The sequence below is a fragment of the Onychomys torridus genome, chromosome 14, assembly GCF_903995425.1.
Source record: "Onychomys torridus chromosome 14, mOncTor1.1, whole genome shotgun sequence".
NCBI classification, from domain to species: Eukaryota; Metazoa; Chordata; class Mammalia; order Rodentia; family Cricetidae; genus Onychomys; species Onychomys torridus.
Window position 1 is genome coordinate 65,894,939 of NC_050456.1, and position 20,911 is coordinate 65,915,849.

The 20,911-nt window shown below is 39.4% G+C and overlaps 1 protein-coding gene across 6 annotated transcripts in view; it reads left to right on the forward strand.

Moving 5' to 3' along the window:
* Positions 1–20,144, forward strand: part of Spata7 (spermatogenesis associated 7) — a 29,434-nt gene extending 9,290 nt beyond the window's left edge. For 5 of the 6 annotated variants that reach the window (XM_036206339.1, XM_036206344.1, XM_036206341.1 and 2 more), the window contains 9 exons: positions 971–1,018; positions 5,258–5,391; positions 10,542–11,014; positions 12,244–12,301; positions 15,450–15,565; positions 16,698–16,751; positions 17,753–17,830; positions 19,226–19,283; positions 19,475–20,144. In XM_036206339.1, coding sequence (XP_036062232.1) covers positions 971–1,018; positions 5,258–5,391; positions 10,542–11,014; positions 12,244–12,301; positions 15,450–15,565; positions 16,698–16,751; positions 17,753–17,830; positions 19,226–19,283; positions 19,475–20,017 — 1,562 coding nt within the window. In that variant the 3' untranslated portion in view covers positions 20,018–20,144. Of the gene's footprint in view, positions 1–970; positions 1,019–5,257; positions 5,392–8,602; positions 8,691–10,541; positions 11,015–12,243; positions 12,302–15,449; positions 15,566–16,697; positions 16,752–17,752; positions 17,831–19,225; positions 19,284–19,474 lie in introns of those variants that run through there. The other variant, XM_036206343.1, reaches the window with a different exon arrangement.
* The last annotated feature ends 767 nt before the right edge of the window (positions 20,145–20,911 follow it).

Genomic DNA, 20,911 nt, shown 5'->3' on the forward strand with positions numbered 1-20,911 from the left:
TTCTGTGTGAAGATTTGTAAGCTTAATGTAAACTTTATTTTAATCTCACTAATTTTTTTTACTAACTTGGCATAATGTTTATTTATTTTTTTGTGACATGGAATCTCACTGTGTAGCTTCATGAGCTGGAGTTAAAAATGTTTAGGTTTTATTTTAAATAATTGAAGAAAATAGCATATTGTGGCATTAAAATCATGTAAAATTGAGTTCAATTTTCAGATATTTTAGAATTTGTGTTTTTAGCAATGTGTTTAAGAAATCATTTTCTAATCTTAGGGTTTTCTAAATTTGTTTTCTTCTAGAAACTTTCTACTTTTAGCTCTTCCACTTAAGTTTGTGACCCATTTTGAGCGTTCATATAGTATAACAAGAAGGTTATTTGTTTTTGTCTACATATACATATACATACATATATAAAACATTTCTGGTATCTATCACTGAAGAGATTATCCTTTCCCTATTGAATTGCCTTGGCATCATTTGACCAGATGCATAAATAAGTTTTGATTTAATTTTTGGTCTGCTTCTCTACATGTCTACTTTCTGTCCATGCCAACTTGCTTTGTGTCCCATAGCATTGCATTAAGTCTTGAAATAAGTAGTGTAAATGCACCATTTTGCTCTTTTCTTTCCAGTTCAAGTGTGTTGATAAAGGCAAGGAGTTGGGTGTTAATGTGTATGGTAAAGGCATGGCATTGGCCATCGATGTTCTGTTTAGTCCATTTTCAGTTTATACATTTTTCAGTGGTTTATCTTGCTATGTTTTCAAGTTCACCAGTATTTTCTTCCACATTATCTAATGATCTGTTAATCCCACATAGTATTTTTTAGCTGTTATCTTACTTTTAATCTCTAGAAATACAATAAAAAAGCAAAGAACTTCTTCAAGTCTGCAGAGATTTTTTTTGAATTATGCATTTGATGTTTTTCATTATTTATAAACATCAAAAATATTTTTTTTCTCTTTCAGCCGTTGTGGACTGCTCAATTCCAGTAAGTGTGCGTACCAGCATCAAATGTAAGTAATTTTTTAACATAATACCACTTTAGAAAGAGTATGAAGCACACATAGCTTGCAATTTAACATCCTATTTCTAAGTGTTCACTTAGTGGCATTAAGTACATGTGTGTTGAGGATAGTCATCATTATCATCCATCTACCCTCAGCCATTTGTGAGCCCCTGGGAACCACATGTCCACATTCTGACAGTGCTGGTGGTGTGGGTAGATAGATATTCTGAGTATATACCCAGAAGTGAAGTTTTTGGGACACCTAGTAATTCTCTTTGTGTGTTGTTGGGAACTGGTATGGGGTTTTCTCTAACTTCTATATGATTTTTACATTACATCAGTCACATGCAAGGCCTTCAGTTTCTCAAGGTACAACACTTGGGAGTTTTGGGTTAGTGTGGTTGGTTGGTTGATTTTTGTTTGGGGATTTAAAAATTCTCATGTTCTCCTTGTTTACAAAAATAAGTTATCAAAAAATCATCAAATGATAGAAGAAAGAAAACAGTTGCTAAGTATATAGGAAGCAATAACAAAATGGTGTTAAGTCCCAACTTATAAATATGTTTTAAATGTAAATAGATTAAACTTCTTGATCCAAAGGTGTACAGTGGCTGGCTCAATCTAAAAAGAAAAGAAAAGGAAAAAGGTAATATGCTGTTTATAGGAGTCTGGTTTAGATAGAAGGAATAAAAGAAGAAAAAGAAATGATGATATACAGAAATGATAACCAAAAGAAATAGGCAGTAGAAACCATTATGTTGACCAAAATAGATTGGAGTCAGGAACTCTCTATAGAGAAAAGGATGGTCGTTAAATGGTACAATAGGAAGATCTAGATATATACACCAGTAGTGGAGCTCCTGAAATATATAAAGTGACTTGTGCCAGAAAAAATCTAAGTCTTGAAATTGATAGCAATACAGTGGTAGTAGATTCCATACTCTGTTTTCAGTAATGGCAAGAACAGCCAAACATTAGAAACAGTGGAGTTAGATAACACAGTTAATGAAATGAACCTAATAAACACGCCAAGCTTTCTACTCACTTGATGCACATTTTCCCTAAGAGCACATGGAACATTCATGGGCTTTATCATAGCAAGTCACAGATTAATCTTAATGTATTTCAGAAAATAAAAATCATTCTAAGTCTCTTTAACCACAATTTAATTAAAATAAAAATTAAAATCAGAAAGTAGTAAAATTCACAGATTTGGGAACTGAGTAACTTTGAGTCCAGGAGGAAATCAAATGAACTTTAGATCAGATGTGGTGGTGCACACCTATCACCTGGGAGGTGACACAGGAGGATTAGACATTCAGGGCCAGCCTGGGCCTCATAGTGAGGCACTCTACAAATAAAAACAAAAACAAGCCTTAAAAAACAGCTTGACTCATGTAAAATGAATAGAAAATTTCTTAATAATAATAATAAAACAGCTTGACTCAAATGAAAACAAAAAAATCGTGAAACTTGTAAGACACAGCAGGTGCAATACTTAGTCAATACTAAGGTGCAAATACCTACATCATAGAAGAAGAAGAATCCCAAACAACTTAATGTAAATCTTAGGAAACTGAAAAATAATTGAGGCTGTAGCTCGCTCACTGGTACAGCACTTGCCTCACGTATGAGACCTTGTGTCAGCACAGCACAAAAAAGGAAGAAAAAAAAAAACAACAAATTAGAAAAGAAAAGCAGCCCCCAGTTAATAGAAGGAAGGAAGTAATAAAGATTAGAAAAGAGATACTGAAAAACAGCAGAACACTTTGAAAAGCAGAACTTGGTTCCCTGAAAACACAAAATTGACAGACTCTTAGGCAAACTGAAGAAAAAGAATGAATTCTCAAAATGAGCAATGAAAGAAGAGCCATCCCAACAGAGGCCTCGGAAATAAAAAGAATCATGGACTGCTGTGAGCAGAGAAAAAAGATAAAGAAATAATAGGATAAAGAGGTAGATCATTGAAGCTACACTAAAAAGAAAAAGGGGAAAATATAAAAATGACAAAAGGTAGATTATTGAATCTATTATGAAAAGAAAAAAGAAAATATGGATATGATAAGATAAAAAGGGAGATTATGGAATCTACTTTTAAAAAGGAACTACCTGTTTTACATAGGATAAGTAACGAAAATTTTTTTGTCTGAGCTTATCAAATGTTACTGGACTGTACATTGTTAATATAGATAATGGAGTTTTTTGTCTGAATCTGTCAAATGTTAATGGACTAGACATCGTTAATGTAATCTTGACTATGTATATTATATATACTTATTGGATATGATTTTTCTTGTATTAGTTATAAGCTTTCTTTAATTTTAGACAAAAATGGGAAATGTGGTGGTATTGTGTTCCCCAAAATATTGTGTGTTCCCCGAAATAAACTTATCTGGGGTCAGAGAACAGGACGGCCACAATATTAAACATTAGGATAGGCAGTGGTAGCACACGCCTTTAATCCTAGCATTCAGAGGCAGAAATCCATCTGTTCAAGGATACAGCCAAGCATTGTGACACACGCCTTTGATCCCAGAAAGCAAGCCTTTAACCCCAGGGAGTTGGGGCAGAAAGAGAAAGATTATAAGGCATGAAGACCAGAAACTAGAAGCATTTGGCTGGTTAAGCATTTAGGCTTTGGAGCAACACAGTTCAGCTGAGATTCATTTGGATGAGGACTCAGAAGCTTGCGGTCTGAGGAAACAAGACCAACTGAGGAACTGGTGAGACAGCTGTGGCTTGTTCTGCTTCTCTGATCTTCCAGCGTTCACCCCAATAACTGGCCTCAGGTTTGATTTTATTAATAAGACTCTTTAAGATTCCTGCTATAGACCTTGGTTCCCTGAAAACACAAAATTGACAGACTCTTAGGCAAACTGAAGAAAAAGAATGAAGACTCAAAATGAGCAATGACCTACATCCTGACCAGAAGGCAGCAGGAAGTCGACTAACAGTTACACTCAGGGAAGCTTGAGCAAAAAAAAAGACCTCAAAACCCACCCCCAAAGTGACACACTTCCTCCAACAAGGCCACACCTCCTAATAGTGCCATTCCCTTTGGGGGCCATTTTCTTTCAAACCACCACATCACACAAAAATGTATACGAAAAGAAAATAAATTATAACAAGTATTGACAAAGATGTGGAAGAAAAGGGGATCCATGCACAACTATTAGTGAGAATGTATGTATTGGGGTAGTAGCCATTTAAAAAGTTGCGGGTTTTGTTTTTGTTTTTGTTTTTTTGTTTTTAATTAGTAGTAGAACTGCTGTATGTTTCAGCAATCCCACTTGTGGCTCTATCTCCAAAGGGAATGCAGCCAACCTATCAGACATGCTCACCCTATGCTTTGTGGCATTCTTCACAGTAGCCAGGATACAGAGACACTCTAAATGTCCCCTAGCGGATGAGTGAATAATGAATGTATTAGATCACTTCAAAACAGATTCGAAAGCAAAGCATCCTCTTGAGAAGTCAAATAGAATTGAAAAACATCCCTCTATGTGGTTATTTCAGGGCTTGTTTGGACTTAGACCCATGTTAACTTATTAGCACTGGTGCTGTTTATTGTCCTTGGGGAATAAGGGAAACTCACTCTTATTTTCATGTGAATTTCTTGGCCACTGAGATGCATTTATGTCACTGTAAGAAGGAAAACTAGAACAGGAAGGACAGCTCAGAGCAGCACTGCTTGCTGCCTGCCCATCAGCAGCACCCACGAAAAGGCACACTGAAGTGTGAACTGCCTCTCTACCAGCCCTTTCTTAGGAAAAGCAATTCCAAGAAGCTGAAGTCAGTTGCCAGACTGCAGATGTTTGTAAAATGTTAGCATGGCTTTGTTGTTTTGCTTGTACTTGAGACAAGTTGTTGCTCTCAAGCTGGCCTTGAATTCCTAGCTCAAGTGATTTTCCTGCCTCTACTCTGTTTCAAATTTCTGTAAATTACATATTAGTTAGAATCTCCTTATACAAAAATCACATGGATTTTACTAACATAGTATAAACATGTTTAGCAAGAAAGAAGTATCAGCTGTGCATGGTGCTGTTGGCCTCAGATCCCACACTGGAGTAAAAATCCTCTGGGCAAGACCATGACACCTTCTAGAACAGCCGGGGCTGTGCGGTGAGATGTGTTCAAAGAGAAATGGTAGCGGAAGGGAGAAACCCTTGATTTTATTAGTCTAACAAGGCCAAAGCGTGAGTTTTCGCATCTTGTGATGTTTGACAAGGTTTGTTTCCTTCCTTAGACGCGGATCAACAACGAAAAAAGAAACTGAAGAAGGAATTGGCACGATGTGAAAAGGAGTTTAAATTAAGTAAATATGCAATGCAGAGCGATTCCAAGATGAACGCCAAGTCCCTTTGTAACCCCTTCCAGAAGGTAAGGTGGTCCTCCTGCTCTTTAAAAGCAGATGTTTCTAAGGCACGTGGTGCTGCGACTAGCTTGGGACCGTTTTCAGTAGGCTTGGGTCAGCAGACTGAGCGTCAAGAGCCAAGTGGTTCTACTGTGTGCTTTTCAGGCCACATCTCCTTACAACTGCCTGCCAGTGGGAAGTAGCCGTGAAGAGTTCGGAAATAAGTTCCTAGCTGTGTTCCACTCAATTTCCACTAGCTAGAAAGGATGACGACTCCGATCTGGCCTGCAGACAGTAGTTGGCTGACCTGTGGTTTGCTTTGGTTTTTATTCTCTTTAACATTTATTTGAGAAAGTGGTCTTCTGTTTTTAGTTTAGTGACAGTGATTGCAGTTTTCAGAGTCTCTCTCATGAATAGATCATTTTTTTAATTAAAGTATGTTTTGATCTCAGTGGGTAATTTTATCCAGTGCTCATTTTGCATTTCTAGGCAATGATGTGATTTTTCTGTTTCATCTGTTAACGCAGTAAATGATTTGTATCCTTAATATAAACAGATCCGAGCTGTGATTCATCACAGTTTCCTTCCTTCCTTCCTTCCTTCCTTCCTTCCTTTTTCTTTTTCTTTTTCTTTTTCTTTTTCTTTTTCTTTGGTTTTGTGTGTTTGTTTGTTTGGTTTTCTGTTTGTCTTGTTTTGAGACTGGGTCTCTCTGCAGCCCTTGTCCTCAGACTAGCCTCAAACTTACAGAGATCCACCTGCCTCGACTTTCCAAGTGCTGTGACTAAAGCATTGAGGTTTTCTGTATTGCTAGCTTCAGTGGGAAACTTAGGATTTTGACATCTGAACACTGTTGTTACTGGTGGACATTTTTCTTTCTGTCTGGTTATGACAAACAGAGCACTGCTTCCTCTTTTTCTGTATTCTACCTTGTAGAAGTTGGAAGTTAGTTCCTTTTTTGGGTGGTAAATTTTTTCAGACATTTTGATCATATTCTTTCCTCTTCCCCTACCTCCTCCTTACCCACCCAATTTCATGTTCTTTCTGTGTCTCAAAAAGAAACAAGAACAACAAATGAAAATCAAAGCAAACGAAAGTGTGCCAGAGTGCCGTTTGTGGGGGCCACTGCTGGGCCTGCGGCTGCCCTAGAGTGTGGCCGATGTGCTCAGTGTCACCCTGAGCAGACGTCCCCTTCCCAGCAGGTGTCACTTTCAAATGCCTTCTTAGTTAAAGGTGGGACTTTATCCTCTTCCCTTCCCCAGGCTGGGATTTTGTCTGGTCTGAACCTGTGCAGGTCTTGTGTGTGCTGCCCGACTCTCTCTGAGTTCATTTGTAGACCGGCCCTGTTGTGTCTGACACACTGTTTCTCTGGAGTGATCCACACCTCCAGATCTTACCATCTTTCCTCCTCCTTTCCACATAGCCCCTGAGCCTTGAGGAGGGTGGGTGTCTGATAAACACCTTCCATTGAGGGCGAGTTCTCTCACCTCCTGCACAGTGTCCAATTGGGGGTCTCTGGGTTATTACCATCTGTTGCAAGAACAAGCTTCTCTGTGTGATGGATGCATTGCTCTGCAAATTTCATAATTTCATTTTTTTCTGAACAGCTGTTCTTTTATTTCCATGGAATTCAACACTAAAATGATCACTTTTGAAAACTTCAGTACTGTAGTGAACCCACATGGCTCTATCACCCAATGTGGTGGGGATAAGCTCATTCCAGTGGTCTTTCATCTCTAACCTCAGCCATTGCCTCCAGCTCAGAGTTTTTCACTGTGATTACGAGACTCTGCATTTTTTACCCATAAATATTTCAGCATATATCTTTAAACCATGGTCATGATATAGCCAGGCATAGTAACCCATGCCTTTAATTCCAATTAGTGGCACATTAGAATGGGCAACATGAGAGCCTTTCTCAAAGAAATACACCATTATTATGCTTAAAAATTAATAATTGTTTAATATCACCAAATACCATGCTATGATTTCATACACTGTCTCATAATTTTTTTGAGTTTATTAGAATTAGTATCTAGTTAGCTTCAATTAATTGATATTTTTTTTAAAAATCCATAGTTTTCCTTCTCCCATACCTTTTATCACTGTAATTTATATATGGGGGGGAAAATCTGAGTTAGTAATAAATTTTGCAGAGTTCTAAATGATATAAAATTTCCATTGCAAACTTGTATGGGGAGTAAGGTTTCCTAAGGCCTGCAGTCTCTACTGAGTGCCAGGGTTCAAGATGGGCAAGCCGCACAATTGGAGATTAGCTGCTGAGAGTAGCCCATGCTCTCAAGTATTAGTTCAAGCCCTGGCAAGCATGGTATGGTTTGAGAGAGAGAGAGACAGAGACAGAGACAGAGACAGAGAGAGACAGAAAGAAAGAAAGAAAGAAAGAAAGAAAGAAAGAAAGAAAGAAAGAAAGAGAAAAGAAAGAAAAAGAGAGAGAGAAAAAGAAAGAAAGAAAGAAAGAAAGAAAGAGAGAGAGAGAAAAGAAAGAAAAAGAGAGAGAGAAAAAGAAAGAAAGAAAGAAAGAAAGAAGAAAGAAAGGAAAGAAAGAAAAAGAAAGAAAGGGAGATGGGAGGGAGGAAAGAAAAGAGAGGCAAGGAAAAGCAGGCAAGCCTCCCTGTTGCTCACGAGCACAGGCTATTGCACTTTCAGCCTTGGTCTCTTCAGTACAAATGGAGGTGTGCTTCATCAGCAGGCATGGGGAGGACTCGGGGATTGGAGCCATTCTGGCGACTGGACTGTCTCCTCCTTGGGAACTGTGGAGGAGCTATAGAGTAGTTTTTAGTTAGATAGTGACGTCATGCCCTTTGAAAAGACTCCACCGGCTGCAGTGAGCAGCAGATTAATTACGGATGGTGGCAGTGATGGGAAAGAAAGATTAAGGGCTGACCCAGGGCATTCTAAAGAACACCAGGGATACATGTACAGGAGGCTTATTATTTAGAAAGTAGAATTGCTAGGACTTGGCGTCTGGTTTGATGATAGGAAGAGAAAGGCAGAGTGGAAGAGATTCCCAGGTTTCTGATAAGACTAGGATCACATGCAGGTTTTCTTGTGGAGTATCATTGATACAAGGCAGGAGTTTCACTTATTTGGCGTGTTTAAATCGCAGTGCCTTTGGCATATTGAATATATTCAGGAGACAGTTGGATAGAAGTATTTCTTTCAGGAGAAAGATCTGGGAGTCATGTGGGGGGCCCCTGCACTGTTCTGAAGACACAGGCCAGGAGGGATGCTTCCTTAGAGTAGATCTGCTCTGCGCCTTGCACCATAACACCACCTGTTAATCTCTTCATCCATGCTGCACTCACAGGTACATTTCTTCTTCTTTTAATATTTATTCCATTGTATATGTATGTGTGAGTGCCTGCGTGTATGTTATCCCACCACATGCATGCCATGTGCCCTCAGAGGCCAAACGAGGACATCAGATTCCCCAGAACTTGAGTTACAGGTGGTTTTGAACCTCCATGTGGGTCCTAGGAGACAACACAGATTTTTTGCAATAATAACAAAGGTTCTTAACCTCTGGGCCATCTGTCCAGCCCCTATATTTTTATGATTATTAAAATTGTTTAATAACTCTTCAATAATTGCTAACATTTTGAATATAAAGTAACAATTTTGAGATAAGAGTTTATTGAAAATTTTAAATTATATATTTTAATGTACTTTATAAATCATTTATAATGTAAAATAAAACAAACACTATTTTAATATGTCTATTTTCTCTTTAGTATCTGTAATTCTATGACTTGCTTGCTTCCATGGTAATTCATTTATGCTTTTATACATTTTTTATGTATAGTAATGGTAATTTTTAGTTTGCCTACATTTTTAATAATCTTCAATAATTAATACTTTAGACACATCCAAGTTATCTTAAATTATTAGTTTGGGTGGTATAGTTTAATAATTGGGTAGATTTTATGGTTAACAGTTACTTATGATAATTATAAAGTATTTTCATGGAAAAGATAGTTAACAATTACCAGTGCTGGCTTCGGCCTCTTAGTGCCTAGCAGTTTCTGCAGACAGGTGAGCTCCTACCTGAGAACCTTGGGTCTTCACTGCCTGGCTCTCCCACTGCTTTCCTTCCCTCCCCGGCTCCAGTGATGTCAGCTTTGAGGATGCTTCCACATGCTTCCCTCTTAGCTGCAGCAGTTAAGAGCTGGGCCGCCATTTCTCTGCTGTTATCCCTGAAAGAGAGTGACGACTCAGTCGTTCTGTGGTTGTAAATTGAGTGGGTGTTCTTGACATGAACTTTGCAGAGAGAGAGAATTATGGGAATTGGTTCCCTCCTTCCATCATGTGAGATCCAGGGATCAAACTCAGGTTTTAGGCTTGGCAGCCATCACCTTTATCTACTTAGCATTCTCATTGGCCCCCAGCTCTGTATTTCAGTCCTTGAAGGTTCTCTTTGGTATTTCATTTTAGTAAAACATCACACTGATAAGACTTATCAGGTCATCTAATGCACTATGCATTTCTCCTTACCCTGGGCTTAGCTTTCACCATTCCTCTGGGTATAAATAATTCTTATGGTTAATTAATAGCCCTGTAAGATTCAGAAATGTCTTTTCAAAGAGCCAAGCTCTTTGTATATCAACTGTAATATAAGCCCAGTTTGGGAGCTTTTTTTAAAGCTAATGTACTGAAGTTATAACCTAAGTACTCACAATTGAATACAGAATACTTATTTTATTTTGTCTTATTTTGGGAAAGAAAGGTTGGAAAGGAAATTATGTGTCTGGACCTTTTAGGAAGTAGTCAAGTAGCTTCCTTAAAAGTTAGCTGACCTGTACATTATCAAGGAAGGAATTAAAATCATATTTAGTTTCCTTGTGCTACAAACAAAATCTAAAATTAGATAGGTTTTTCAGATGAGCTTTTAAAACAGATAATATATGGAATAGTAAAGGGCAGAGGCTCAGAGTCAGCTGGAATCTGTAGCCTTGACCCTCCCTTCTAGCAAATAAGGGCAGGACTGGGAATGTAGCTCAGTGGTAGAACACTTGCTTAGCAGCCCAAGGCCCTGGGTCCAGCCCCTTCACTGGGGAAAGTGATAACTGCACTCCCACACTGAAGTTGGAGCCAAGGTACATGTTCATCTGCGATTCCCCAGTTACGTGAGTTTACAGTGTAACGCCTTCAATGTTCTTAGCCCGCAGGAGAACCACAAGGCCAGGATATGTTAATAGAAGAGGTTACAAGATACCCATCATTTTCGAAGTCATTCATTCCTTCTTCAGATGGACTACATCTAAGTCAGCCTGAGCTTAATAAAATTCTCCTGAATGGCACCCAGAAGCATCCCAGCACCTCTCCACCTAGCATGGCTTATGTAGGCTCTGCACCCAGGAGCCCATCCGCTGGTCATGGCTGTGACAGGAGGCCTCGGAGTGCCTTCTCAAGTGCCCACCGGTTCCACCTAGTCATTTCCAAGACCCCCAGTGGAGATCTTTTGGAAAAGCACTCTGACCTCTTCTCGAACAAGCAGTTGCCATTCACTCCACGCACTTTAAAGACAGAAGCGAAGTCCTTCCTATCACAGTACCGCTATTACACACCTGCCAGAAGAAGAAAGGAGTTTCCGGATGAGCGGATGGAAGCTGAGACCCAGACGGAATTGAGCAGGTGTGTACGGCACATCCACAGCTGAGAGCAAGGCCAGCAGGTCGGGGAAATGATTAAGAAGCTGTATTTCTTGCTGTGTTGTGCACTTTATATGCCAGCCTTGAGATCTGGCAGTGCCGTTTCTTTGGAATGAGTTGATAGGACTTTCCAGTGCATCTTTAGAAGCAGTATAGTAATGGTAAAAAAAAAAAAATAGCTATTAGATTTGTTAAGTTCCTACAAATGAGTGCTACATAAGTTATTGCTGTAAACATAGTTCTCAAACTTTTGTGTGTTTTTAAATGTTATCAGTGAAGTCTTAAGATACATTATCAGATAGCGTTGGTGTAAATGTAGAATCATGTTAACAATGGTAAACAGTGAGGCCCAGAAAGGGGAAATAAACATTTATCCAGTTCCCTGTGTCTCTTCCTGGCACGTGTTCACACCCTGTGTAGTAACAGGTGTAGGTGTGACTTAGACAGTTGAGAGAATATCTGGAAGTTAGAATTTGCCCTGATTTGATTTCTGTCTCCTGTAGTGGATGGTTCCTGATATTCTGTAACTTTACCAAGTGATTGTAATTTATTTTGTATTAGATTTTGGTTATTCAAAAGTCAAACACTGTAAGCCTGCTTTTGTGTGTATACGTAAGAGGTGCAGTGATAGCAAATGAATCTGCATATATTTAATTTAAAAAATGAATTGGATCTGTAATAGAAGTCATCAGCTGGAGGAGAAATGCAGAAATCATTGCTGGACTTGACAACATAGATAGTAAAATTGAAATGAGACTGAAGCTTGGCGTGGCTCCTGTAGAGGACGACACACACATTGGGAGTGCCTTCCATGTTTCTCATCAACTTCGGAAAGGCACAGTGATGAGTGGGAGGAGCTAGGAGAGGGTGGGCGGGGAGAGCAAACGGGATACCTCGAAACCGTCCAAGAACAAGTTTAATCAGGGAAGAAAGAAATGAAGACATTATCATAGCCTTATGAATGTTATAAGGATAGTCTCATTTCTCTTAGCCCATTGTATATTTAACTGGAATCTGTTTTTCAAGCAAGGAAAAGAAAGCGTATGTAAACCGAATAATGTCTCTTTCCAGATATATATAATTGGAAATTACATACTTTCACTAAAGTAAATAGGTGAATTTCTCTGAATTATACTATACCTTTTTCTTCATAGTAAAGCTTGTCACTGTGTTTATAAAGGAGTAACAATCATTTCTTTGTAAATGTTGTAGCTTTAATTCGGAGTCTGGGACAGCAGAGACAAAGGACTCAGAAGTGAATTTAATGCAGGTACTAAGCATGGGCTCTTTCTGTGGTGTTCCTTTTGAGTTGCAGGTGCTCTGACTTGTGTAGAATACATACAGCTCTTTAGACTATCAAGAATAGTTAATCCCTAGGAGACACTTGTTAAATAGAGTGAAGGTTTGCCTGTTTGCAGGTGTCGAATGTGCTCTCGGAATGGCCAGATAAATGGTCAGACTCCTACCAAATCTAAGGAGTCATTTGTTATTAGCACCTAAGCAGTTCACTGGCTGGCTGGCTGAACAGGTGGATGAGTAAGATGTGTTAATGACATTTTCAAAGTACAGATTCTGAGTAGCAGGTATGGTGGCATTTGCCTATAATCCCAACACTTGGTAGGAGGATCAGGAGTAGGAGGCCATCCTGGACTACACAGCCAATTCAAGTCTAGCCTAAGCTATCTAGCAAGACTGTGTCTCAGAACAACCAAGGGCTGGACTATAGCATGGTGGTTGAGATTAGCATTTGCAAGGCTGGGTTCAGTACCACCCCACCCCCACCGCCTACACACACAGAAAAACAGACAAGTTACCAAAGCTGCTGTCAAAGCTACATAGAAGTTTGAATTTTCAATGCCTATGTATTTTAAAGAATTGTCAATGACTATATTATAAATCATAATATCGTAAGAGAATCAGTAGACGGGGTTGGAGAGATGGCTCAGCAGTTAGGAGCACTGGCTGCTCTTCCAGAGGTCCTGAGTTCACTTCCTAGCAACCACGTAGTGGCTCACAACCATCTATAATGAAACCTAATGCCCTCCTCTGGCCTGCAGGGATAAATGCAGGCAGAACACTGTATATATAATAAATAATTTTTTAAAAAAAATCAGTAGATACCATTCTCTTACATTTGCCTTTACTTTTCTGAGCTTTATTACATTGTTTTTTAATGTTTAGCAATGGTTTATTATAATATAAATTTCTCAGGCAAAGTCATTTAATTTAATTTCAACCATATATTTATGTCCTAACTTAAATGTATTGATCATAAGCATGGTTTGCATATTTAAATGTCAAGCACAGACTCGAGGATACAAAAATAAAATATAATCACACTCAACTTCTTTCTTCTCTTCTGAAAATGGGTAGGAAGTTATGGGTTTACAACTCAGCCATTGAAAGCTTTTTGACAGGAGGACCACTTAAAGTTCATGGACAAAATAGCCTCTGAGAGCCTAGTGTCTTCCTAAAAGACCAACTAACCTGCAGCGTCCTTGGGAGAAGGCAGAGCAGGCATAGTTCCTAGCCTGGGAAAGGCTTGATAAGTCATGCCTATTTTTACCTTGAATTTTAATGAAAAGAATTAGGCCTGCAGATAACTGAGTAAACTAATGCAGGGCAGGCAAGACTGCTCCCCCAGGTAAAAGCACTTAGCACAGAAGAGTGATGACCGAGTTCCCTGGAATCCACCGTGCAAGGAGAAAACTGACTCCCAGAAGTTGTCTTCTGACCTCTACATGTGCACTGGGGTACGCTCATGCCTGCACTCACACAAACATCATACACACATCATTCTCATCTTCATATTACTTATAGTGATAAATGAAACTTAAGGATCCCAATTTATTACATTGCAATCAAAATGTTCATTCATAGCCCTTCAAGAAAATGATGGATCCTCACAGTAGTCTTGGACTTGGGAAAGCTAGTGAAATATTAACTACAATAGATCTACAGTTTAAAACTGTAAAGCACTTTACATAGATCAGCTTTGTAGGGCTGGGGATATAACGTATTTGGTAGAGTACTTACCTAGCATAAACAAAGCCAATAGTACTGCGTGGACTTGGTATAGTATGCCTGCCTGCCTGTTCCTTTCTTCCTTTTTCTTTATTTTGTTGTTGTTGTTATTTGTTTGTTTAGGTTCTGTCTGTTTTGTTTTGAGACAATGTATGTCTATGTAGACCAGGTTGACCCACCTCTGCCTCTGTGTGCCACCTACATCTATGTGTACCATGTGCATAGCTGGTGCCCAAGGGGGTCATGAGAGGGTGCTCGATCTGCTGGACAAGAATCAAGGACAATTACAAGTAGCCATGTGGGCACTGGGAACCAAACCTGGGTCCTCTTAACCATGGAGCCATTTCTTCAGCCCCAGAGGTCCATGATTGTATTCCTAGTACTTAGAAGATAGAGGCAGGATGATCCGCAGTCCCAGGCCATCCTTGGGTACAAAGAGATTTCAAGGCCAGCCTCAGCTACAGGAGACCTGTTCAAAACACACACACACACACAAAAATAGAACTTTGTAAAGATTAATGCAAATAAAATATTACCAGGTTTGTGACAGTAGGAAGCATCTGTTCCAATAATGTGCCATTGTTTTGTTCATTAATATTGCTCAGATGCCATTGCTACCACAGCTCCTTTCATGTGAGACATTGTTTGAAACAGATGTGCTTTTGAGTTTTCAATAATGTAATTAATGAAATTTTATCAGATTTACTAAAAGCTAACATTTGTATCATTTTCATGGGTTTCTGTTCTTACCCTTTTTGGTTTTGTTTTTTTTTTTAATGTGGGTATTCACATATGTATGTGTAAGGGGTGATGTCTCCCATCCAAGTAGTAACCAGACCAACTCTGTTTAGCTTCCAGGATCAGACAAGATGGGGCACTTTCAGGGTGGTGTGGCTAGCCAAGCCTGGTAGCACATGCCTTTAATCCCAGCACTTGGAAGGCAGGAGCAGGTGATCTCAGTGAGTTTGACGACAGCTTGGCCTACATTAGCAAGTTCCAGGACAGTCAGAGCTAAATAGTGAGACCTTGTCTCAAATAAAGTGAAATTTGAATTTAAAGGGTGGTGTGGCTGTGGACCACTCATGGTGAGATGAGTCTCTCTTCCCAGGTCCCCAGGTGGCCTATGACCTGTGAATTGTGACCCTCCTGCTCCAGTCTTTCAGAGCTGGCATCATACATGCAGACTCCTCCCCAGCCTGTTGTTTATGATTTTCTAATGCCATTTAAATGTTTCTCATTAACATGGGGAAAATGCTGATTGGATAGATGATTCTGTTTTTGTTTTAATATATCAGGTACTTTTGTGTATTATTTTATTAATATTTGCTGTTTTATTTTTTTTCACAGCATACTTTTGAAACAAAATAAAATTTATTTTTTTGTTCCATTTCCAGGTACCTAATTACATGATAAATGATGCTGAACACCAAATATCTCCTTTACCCTCACAAGAAGAAAACTTAGGATGGGTTGGGGTTCAAGATGGGACTCTGCAGCGGCCCTCTGAAACGTGAGTGACACCTTACATACTTGAGGGGCTGGAACAGGGGGATCACTACAAGGCTGAGGCCAGCCTAGGTCTCAGAGTGAAACCCTGCCTCCATTTGCTTTCCTATGCAATAGACACTCAGCATTTACCCTCCTGGACTATGCTAATTACATGTGCTAATATGTTTTAGTAGTATACAATTCTTTGGCACTGTTAGTCTTCCTAAGGAAATTTTATAAAAGTGCTCAGTAAAGGTTAGAATGAGTTTTACTAATGTGCTGAGAAAGGGTAAAGGGATGCTAGCTTGCAGAGGTTGCTCTCTCTCCTCATATTAGAAAGGATTATCCTCAAGGCCAAGCCTCTGGCAATGGTATTAACCAGTGTCAATGACACCTGTAGTTCTGCACCTTACCATTCGATCGCTTGTGTGACTTGGAGACTACGAGCTGGCTCAGCATGGGAAAAAGCTTTCCAAGCAAGCCCGGTAAACAGTTTGATCCCCAGAGCCCATGAGAGGAGAGAACTGACTACACACACATACACACACACACACACACACACACACACACACACACACACACACTCACGCAACAATTATACTAATAAAAATTTCAAATGCTAAAGAATTGTGTTGTGAAACACTCCCACGTGCCAGTGTTTGGTCTGCCCTGCTGTTTGAGATGCTCTTTAAACACTGCACCCATGCTTAGTGACTGTGACATCACTCCTAGCAGAAATGTGGACTGGCAAGTTTCGGCTCTCAACTGCATTTCCAGTGTAGGAAATTCAGGCTATGAACTGAAAGGAGAAGAATAGTCACAAGGGAAGAATGAGGACACGGTTTGGAGCAGACAGGAAGAGGGTGCACAGACTTGAAGCCCAGCTTCCCCCTCGGGTCTTTACTAGGGAGATCTTGATTTCTAAGACCACAGTAGGTTGAGTACTAACTCCCTGTCCTTGAAACTCATTGCCCAGACAGCACGTAGAGCACATGTGCACACACACATGCATGCACACTCCCACAGAATTAAATCATAGATAGGAAAACACTTAGAAATTCCAAAGCATATCGTTACTAATGAAGACTGTCAGTCGTGGAGTATTTGTGTGCCAACCTTTGTTGTTAAGATACTTTACCTTTCTCTTTTTCTAGAACACTCTGTGAGCTCTCCACACAGCTTTCTTCAGACAGGAAAATCTACTCTGAGTAAGATCATTTTGACCTCTTCCTACTTTAGTTTAAACAGAATCAGACTCAGGGAAACCATAAGATAAATTAAGATTGGAACTCACCTTTCTACACCCAGCTTTGGAGTGTCAGTCCTTTAATCCACGCTGATGGACAATTGTTGGGCATCTGATCTCTAGTGGAAATGTGTCCCTAAGTTACTAATATCTAGTAATAATTTCTAATAATTAGTGTGTCAGGTTCTTGATTATTTTTATCAATGAAACTAGTGAAGAAACCTGGGGGAGGTGATTTGGAGCTCAGGGGCTCCTGGGAGCCTGCGACTTCATCTCTTCTTTGCGGACTGTCTCACCATTGGTTCCCATGGTTATTGTTTCAGGAAAACAATCTGTTTTACAGTTTAATTTACTTGTTCTTAAGCAAGTTCCTGAGGATTGGTTTTAAAACATGCTGGTTTATACAATCCTCTCCCCAGATTTGTTTATTCATGAATTGAGCAGCTGCTTGCCATTTTCCATCAATTCATGAGTTTCAGCTAACTAGAATCAATGCCAATAATATCCCAACTTTTTTATAATAGGTACTAAAATTTAGACAGGAGGTAGTATATTAAAAAATGTGTCCAATTAAAAAATTACCACTACATTTTTTCATCCATAAATTTGCCTTCTACAAACTCTTTTCTCTTTTATAAGGATTTTGAGAAAAAAAAAACCAATCTTTCTGCTCAGGAAATTTCTCAATTTGAACACAAGATGCTAAGCAGGACTCAATAAGCGTTACAACCCTGCTTCCCTGGGTGGTGCCCTGGGTGGCACCTCTTGGTCTTTTTGCTGTCTTGAATGTTCCACAAAGATGAAATTTTACTCCATCGGGTGATATTTTCTCACTTGTATTATTTCCCTTTTGAACATAACAGATTTGTTTTATAGCATTCCCCACCCTGTATGGTAGATCTGGGTGTGCCTCCCGGCTTCTCATGCCCTGTGATGGTTCTGATGCGCTGTGTTCCTCTGCAGTGAAGAAGAGCTGCTGTACCTGAATTTCATGGAAAATGTGACAGATGAAATTTTGAAACTTGGTTTATTTACCAACAGGTTAGAGATTTTTTTTTTTTAAATGTGTATGGGAGTTGATGTGCATTCAGTGTTTTTCACACAGAATTTTTGTTACATATTAGGATATAAAAAGTTATATTGCTTTTTGTGATTATATTTTTATAATTGATAGTGAACTATCAAGACTGTTCCATTTACACTCCACAGAAAACAATAGAGATTTTTTTCATTTAAATATTGTTATATCTTGGTTAAATCAGACTGTATAATGAATTGAATTTTTGCTACCTTCTTGGAAAGCCTCAGTAATTCTACTTTGCTATCAGAAACTCTTAAGAGAATCAAAAACAAGCTTTCAAATTTTATTACATTTGTGTGTGTGTATGTGTGTGTGTGTGTGTCTGGGTGTGTACCTGAATAATATGTATTATTTATTCCACCTACATAGGTATAGAAAAATGCCAAGGTGCACATATTCCAGAATGTGAACAGTAGCTATAAAGAGTAGGGTACAAGTTTCTTGGTTTTTAAAAATGACAGAATAATCCAGACCTCCTGCTCTGAGGGTAGGTCACCTCGCTGAAGACCATGAATGATGGTATCTTGAGTGACCAAGGAAATTAATTTTTTCAGGAAACCTGTGGATAGGTTGGTGTGATTCTGGGCCTGGTGTAGAGAGAATACACTCCCTGAGACTAGTCACTTCTGTGTTGATTCTCTGAGGGGCTTGTGACCTTAGGGGAGACAGAATTTATCCTAGACATGAGTACATTCCCTAAAGCTAATCACATCTGAGTTGAATTCTCTGAGGGGCTTGTGACCTTAGGAATCCTACAGGTGTAATTTCTCACCCTTAACATGGTTCTCACATGGTCTTCATACCCTGGCTTTGGCAGGAAGAGGTAAAACTGTTCCTGTGAACCAGGCTTGGTGACACACGCCTTTAATCTCAGCAAGGAGGCAGATCTCTGAATTCCAGGTCAGCCTGGTCTGCTTAGAGTTCCAGGCCAACCAGGGCTACATAATAGATCGTGTTGGAGGTGGGTGGGGGCAGATTGTATGTCTAGCATAAATACCAGGCATTCACTTGGAGGTTGTTTTGGTGAAGGGGCGTAGGAAGCTTTTGGTGTCTGTGTGTCTTACAGAGAGGGAGCTTTGCAGTGAGTACTGTGCCTCACCTAAAACACTCACAGAAACATAAATAGTACACAATTCTTCAGATACACTGGTGTCTAAATGCATAACTGAAGCCAGGCTGCCTCCCAGGTTAGAGGAGTAGACAGAACAGGAAAGATTAGTCTCCAGCTCCACAGAGAAAATGATCCATCTGGAAACCACTCTCCAGCTTTTGTCAGTTTTGATATTGTATACCTATTGAACATTGAATGGATTATCTGATTTTAAGATATTGATGTTTTTCTTTATCATTTGTAGGTTTTTAGAACAACTGTTTGAGCGACATATAAGACAAAATAAACATCATTTGGAGGAGGTTTGTCTTTTTTAGAATTTCATGTTTTTGTATAGTCTAAAAGAAGGCGTTTAAAACAGGTACTTTCCCTGTGTGCTTTTTGTGAGGGGACTGTGGAAGTGTTAATCCTGTGAGACTCGCTGCACTGCAGACAGAGCCTGACTCATGTAATGATCCTCCTCCTAACTGCATGTTTCTTTCCTTAATCCTAGGGGAAAATGCGCTGCCTGTTGCATAGCCTGATGGTTGACTTAGGCTGCATATCTGCGGAAGAGCCAGCAAAGCAAAACAATTTCAGAAAGTTGAATCAACTTGATTTTCAAAAGGTTCTGATTTCAAAACAAACTAAACTTACAAGTGAGGATACAGTAATTGAGCAAGAGCGCCAGCAATTCCAGGAGGCTCTGGACATGTTGTCGTCTGTGCCGAAGGATAAAACCAAGATGTTCTCTTTACCGGGAGAATTTTTAATACCCGACCATAAATCCAAGTATTCAGAAGGTGTTATAATTCAGCAGGTCAATGATGAGACAGATCTTGAAGCCTCAACCTGTGATGAAAACAATCCAAGTCTATCTGACCAGACCTCTGTGCATATCATTGAAGGTGATAGTGATGCTGAAAAGGTTGAGACTTCCAGGGAATTATGTTGTCTTAGTAGCACATCACTGTCCCCATATGTCCAGTTCCCCAGCGCCAATAATCATGATGAATTATTGACTCTAAAAATCATGGAAATGAGCATTGAAGACTGATCTTTAGATCTTCATTAATAAATACTCCATGTGGCTAGTAACTCAATATTACTTTTCTCCTTTTTTTCCTTTTTACATATTAAGATTTCTGTATTGTCAATGCTCTATAATAAATTACCATAAATTTAGCATCCTGAAACACCACCATCCTGAAACACTATTATTAATCCCATTGTCTGTGGTTTAAGAATTGAAACACAGAGTGATGTGTGCTCTACTCTGGGGCTCAAAAGCTATAGTCCAGGTAGTATTCAGGGCTATGCTGTCATCAGGAGGCTTGACCAAGGGAGAATCTGCTTCCATGCTTCAGTTATTGGCAGAATTCTTTTCCTTGCATTATAGATCTAAGAGCTTCATTTGGTTTGGGCTGGCTGGTGGACTGGTGGTTGCTTGCCATCTGCTTCCTGCACTCTCCTTAAGCAGGTCACAGCATGGCTACTAGCTCTTTGAAGTCGAAGGAGAACCAGAGACTGCTAGTAAGATGGATAATTCGCCAATACTATTTTTTTTAAACTCTTGGTTAGAAGTAGGCAAGTCATGAGTCTCTTACATACTTAAGGGATGAGGGGATGACACACAGGGTGCAGATGCGAGAGGGTGGGAACCACTGGGTTACCTGAGGCTCTTTTGACCACCACTTCTAAAGTTGCTTTTCAGAGCAACATGTTTGACCCAACGTAGTGTCCTCCTGGTCATTGAGAAGTGGTTTATAATCTGGGATCGTCTTAAAACATTACATCTTATAATGTACGGAGGCTGGAAGGTTGTAAGTTTGAAACCAGCCTGTCCTATAGTGGAGACTCAATGAAAAACTAGAAACTACAACAAAACAAAAAACAGTGTTTTAAGAAACTCGCCTCTAATTTTCCTTTTCCACTATCTACAATAATATGA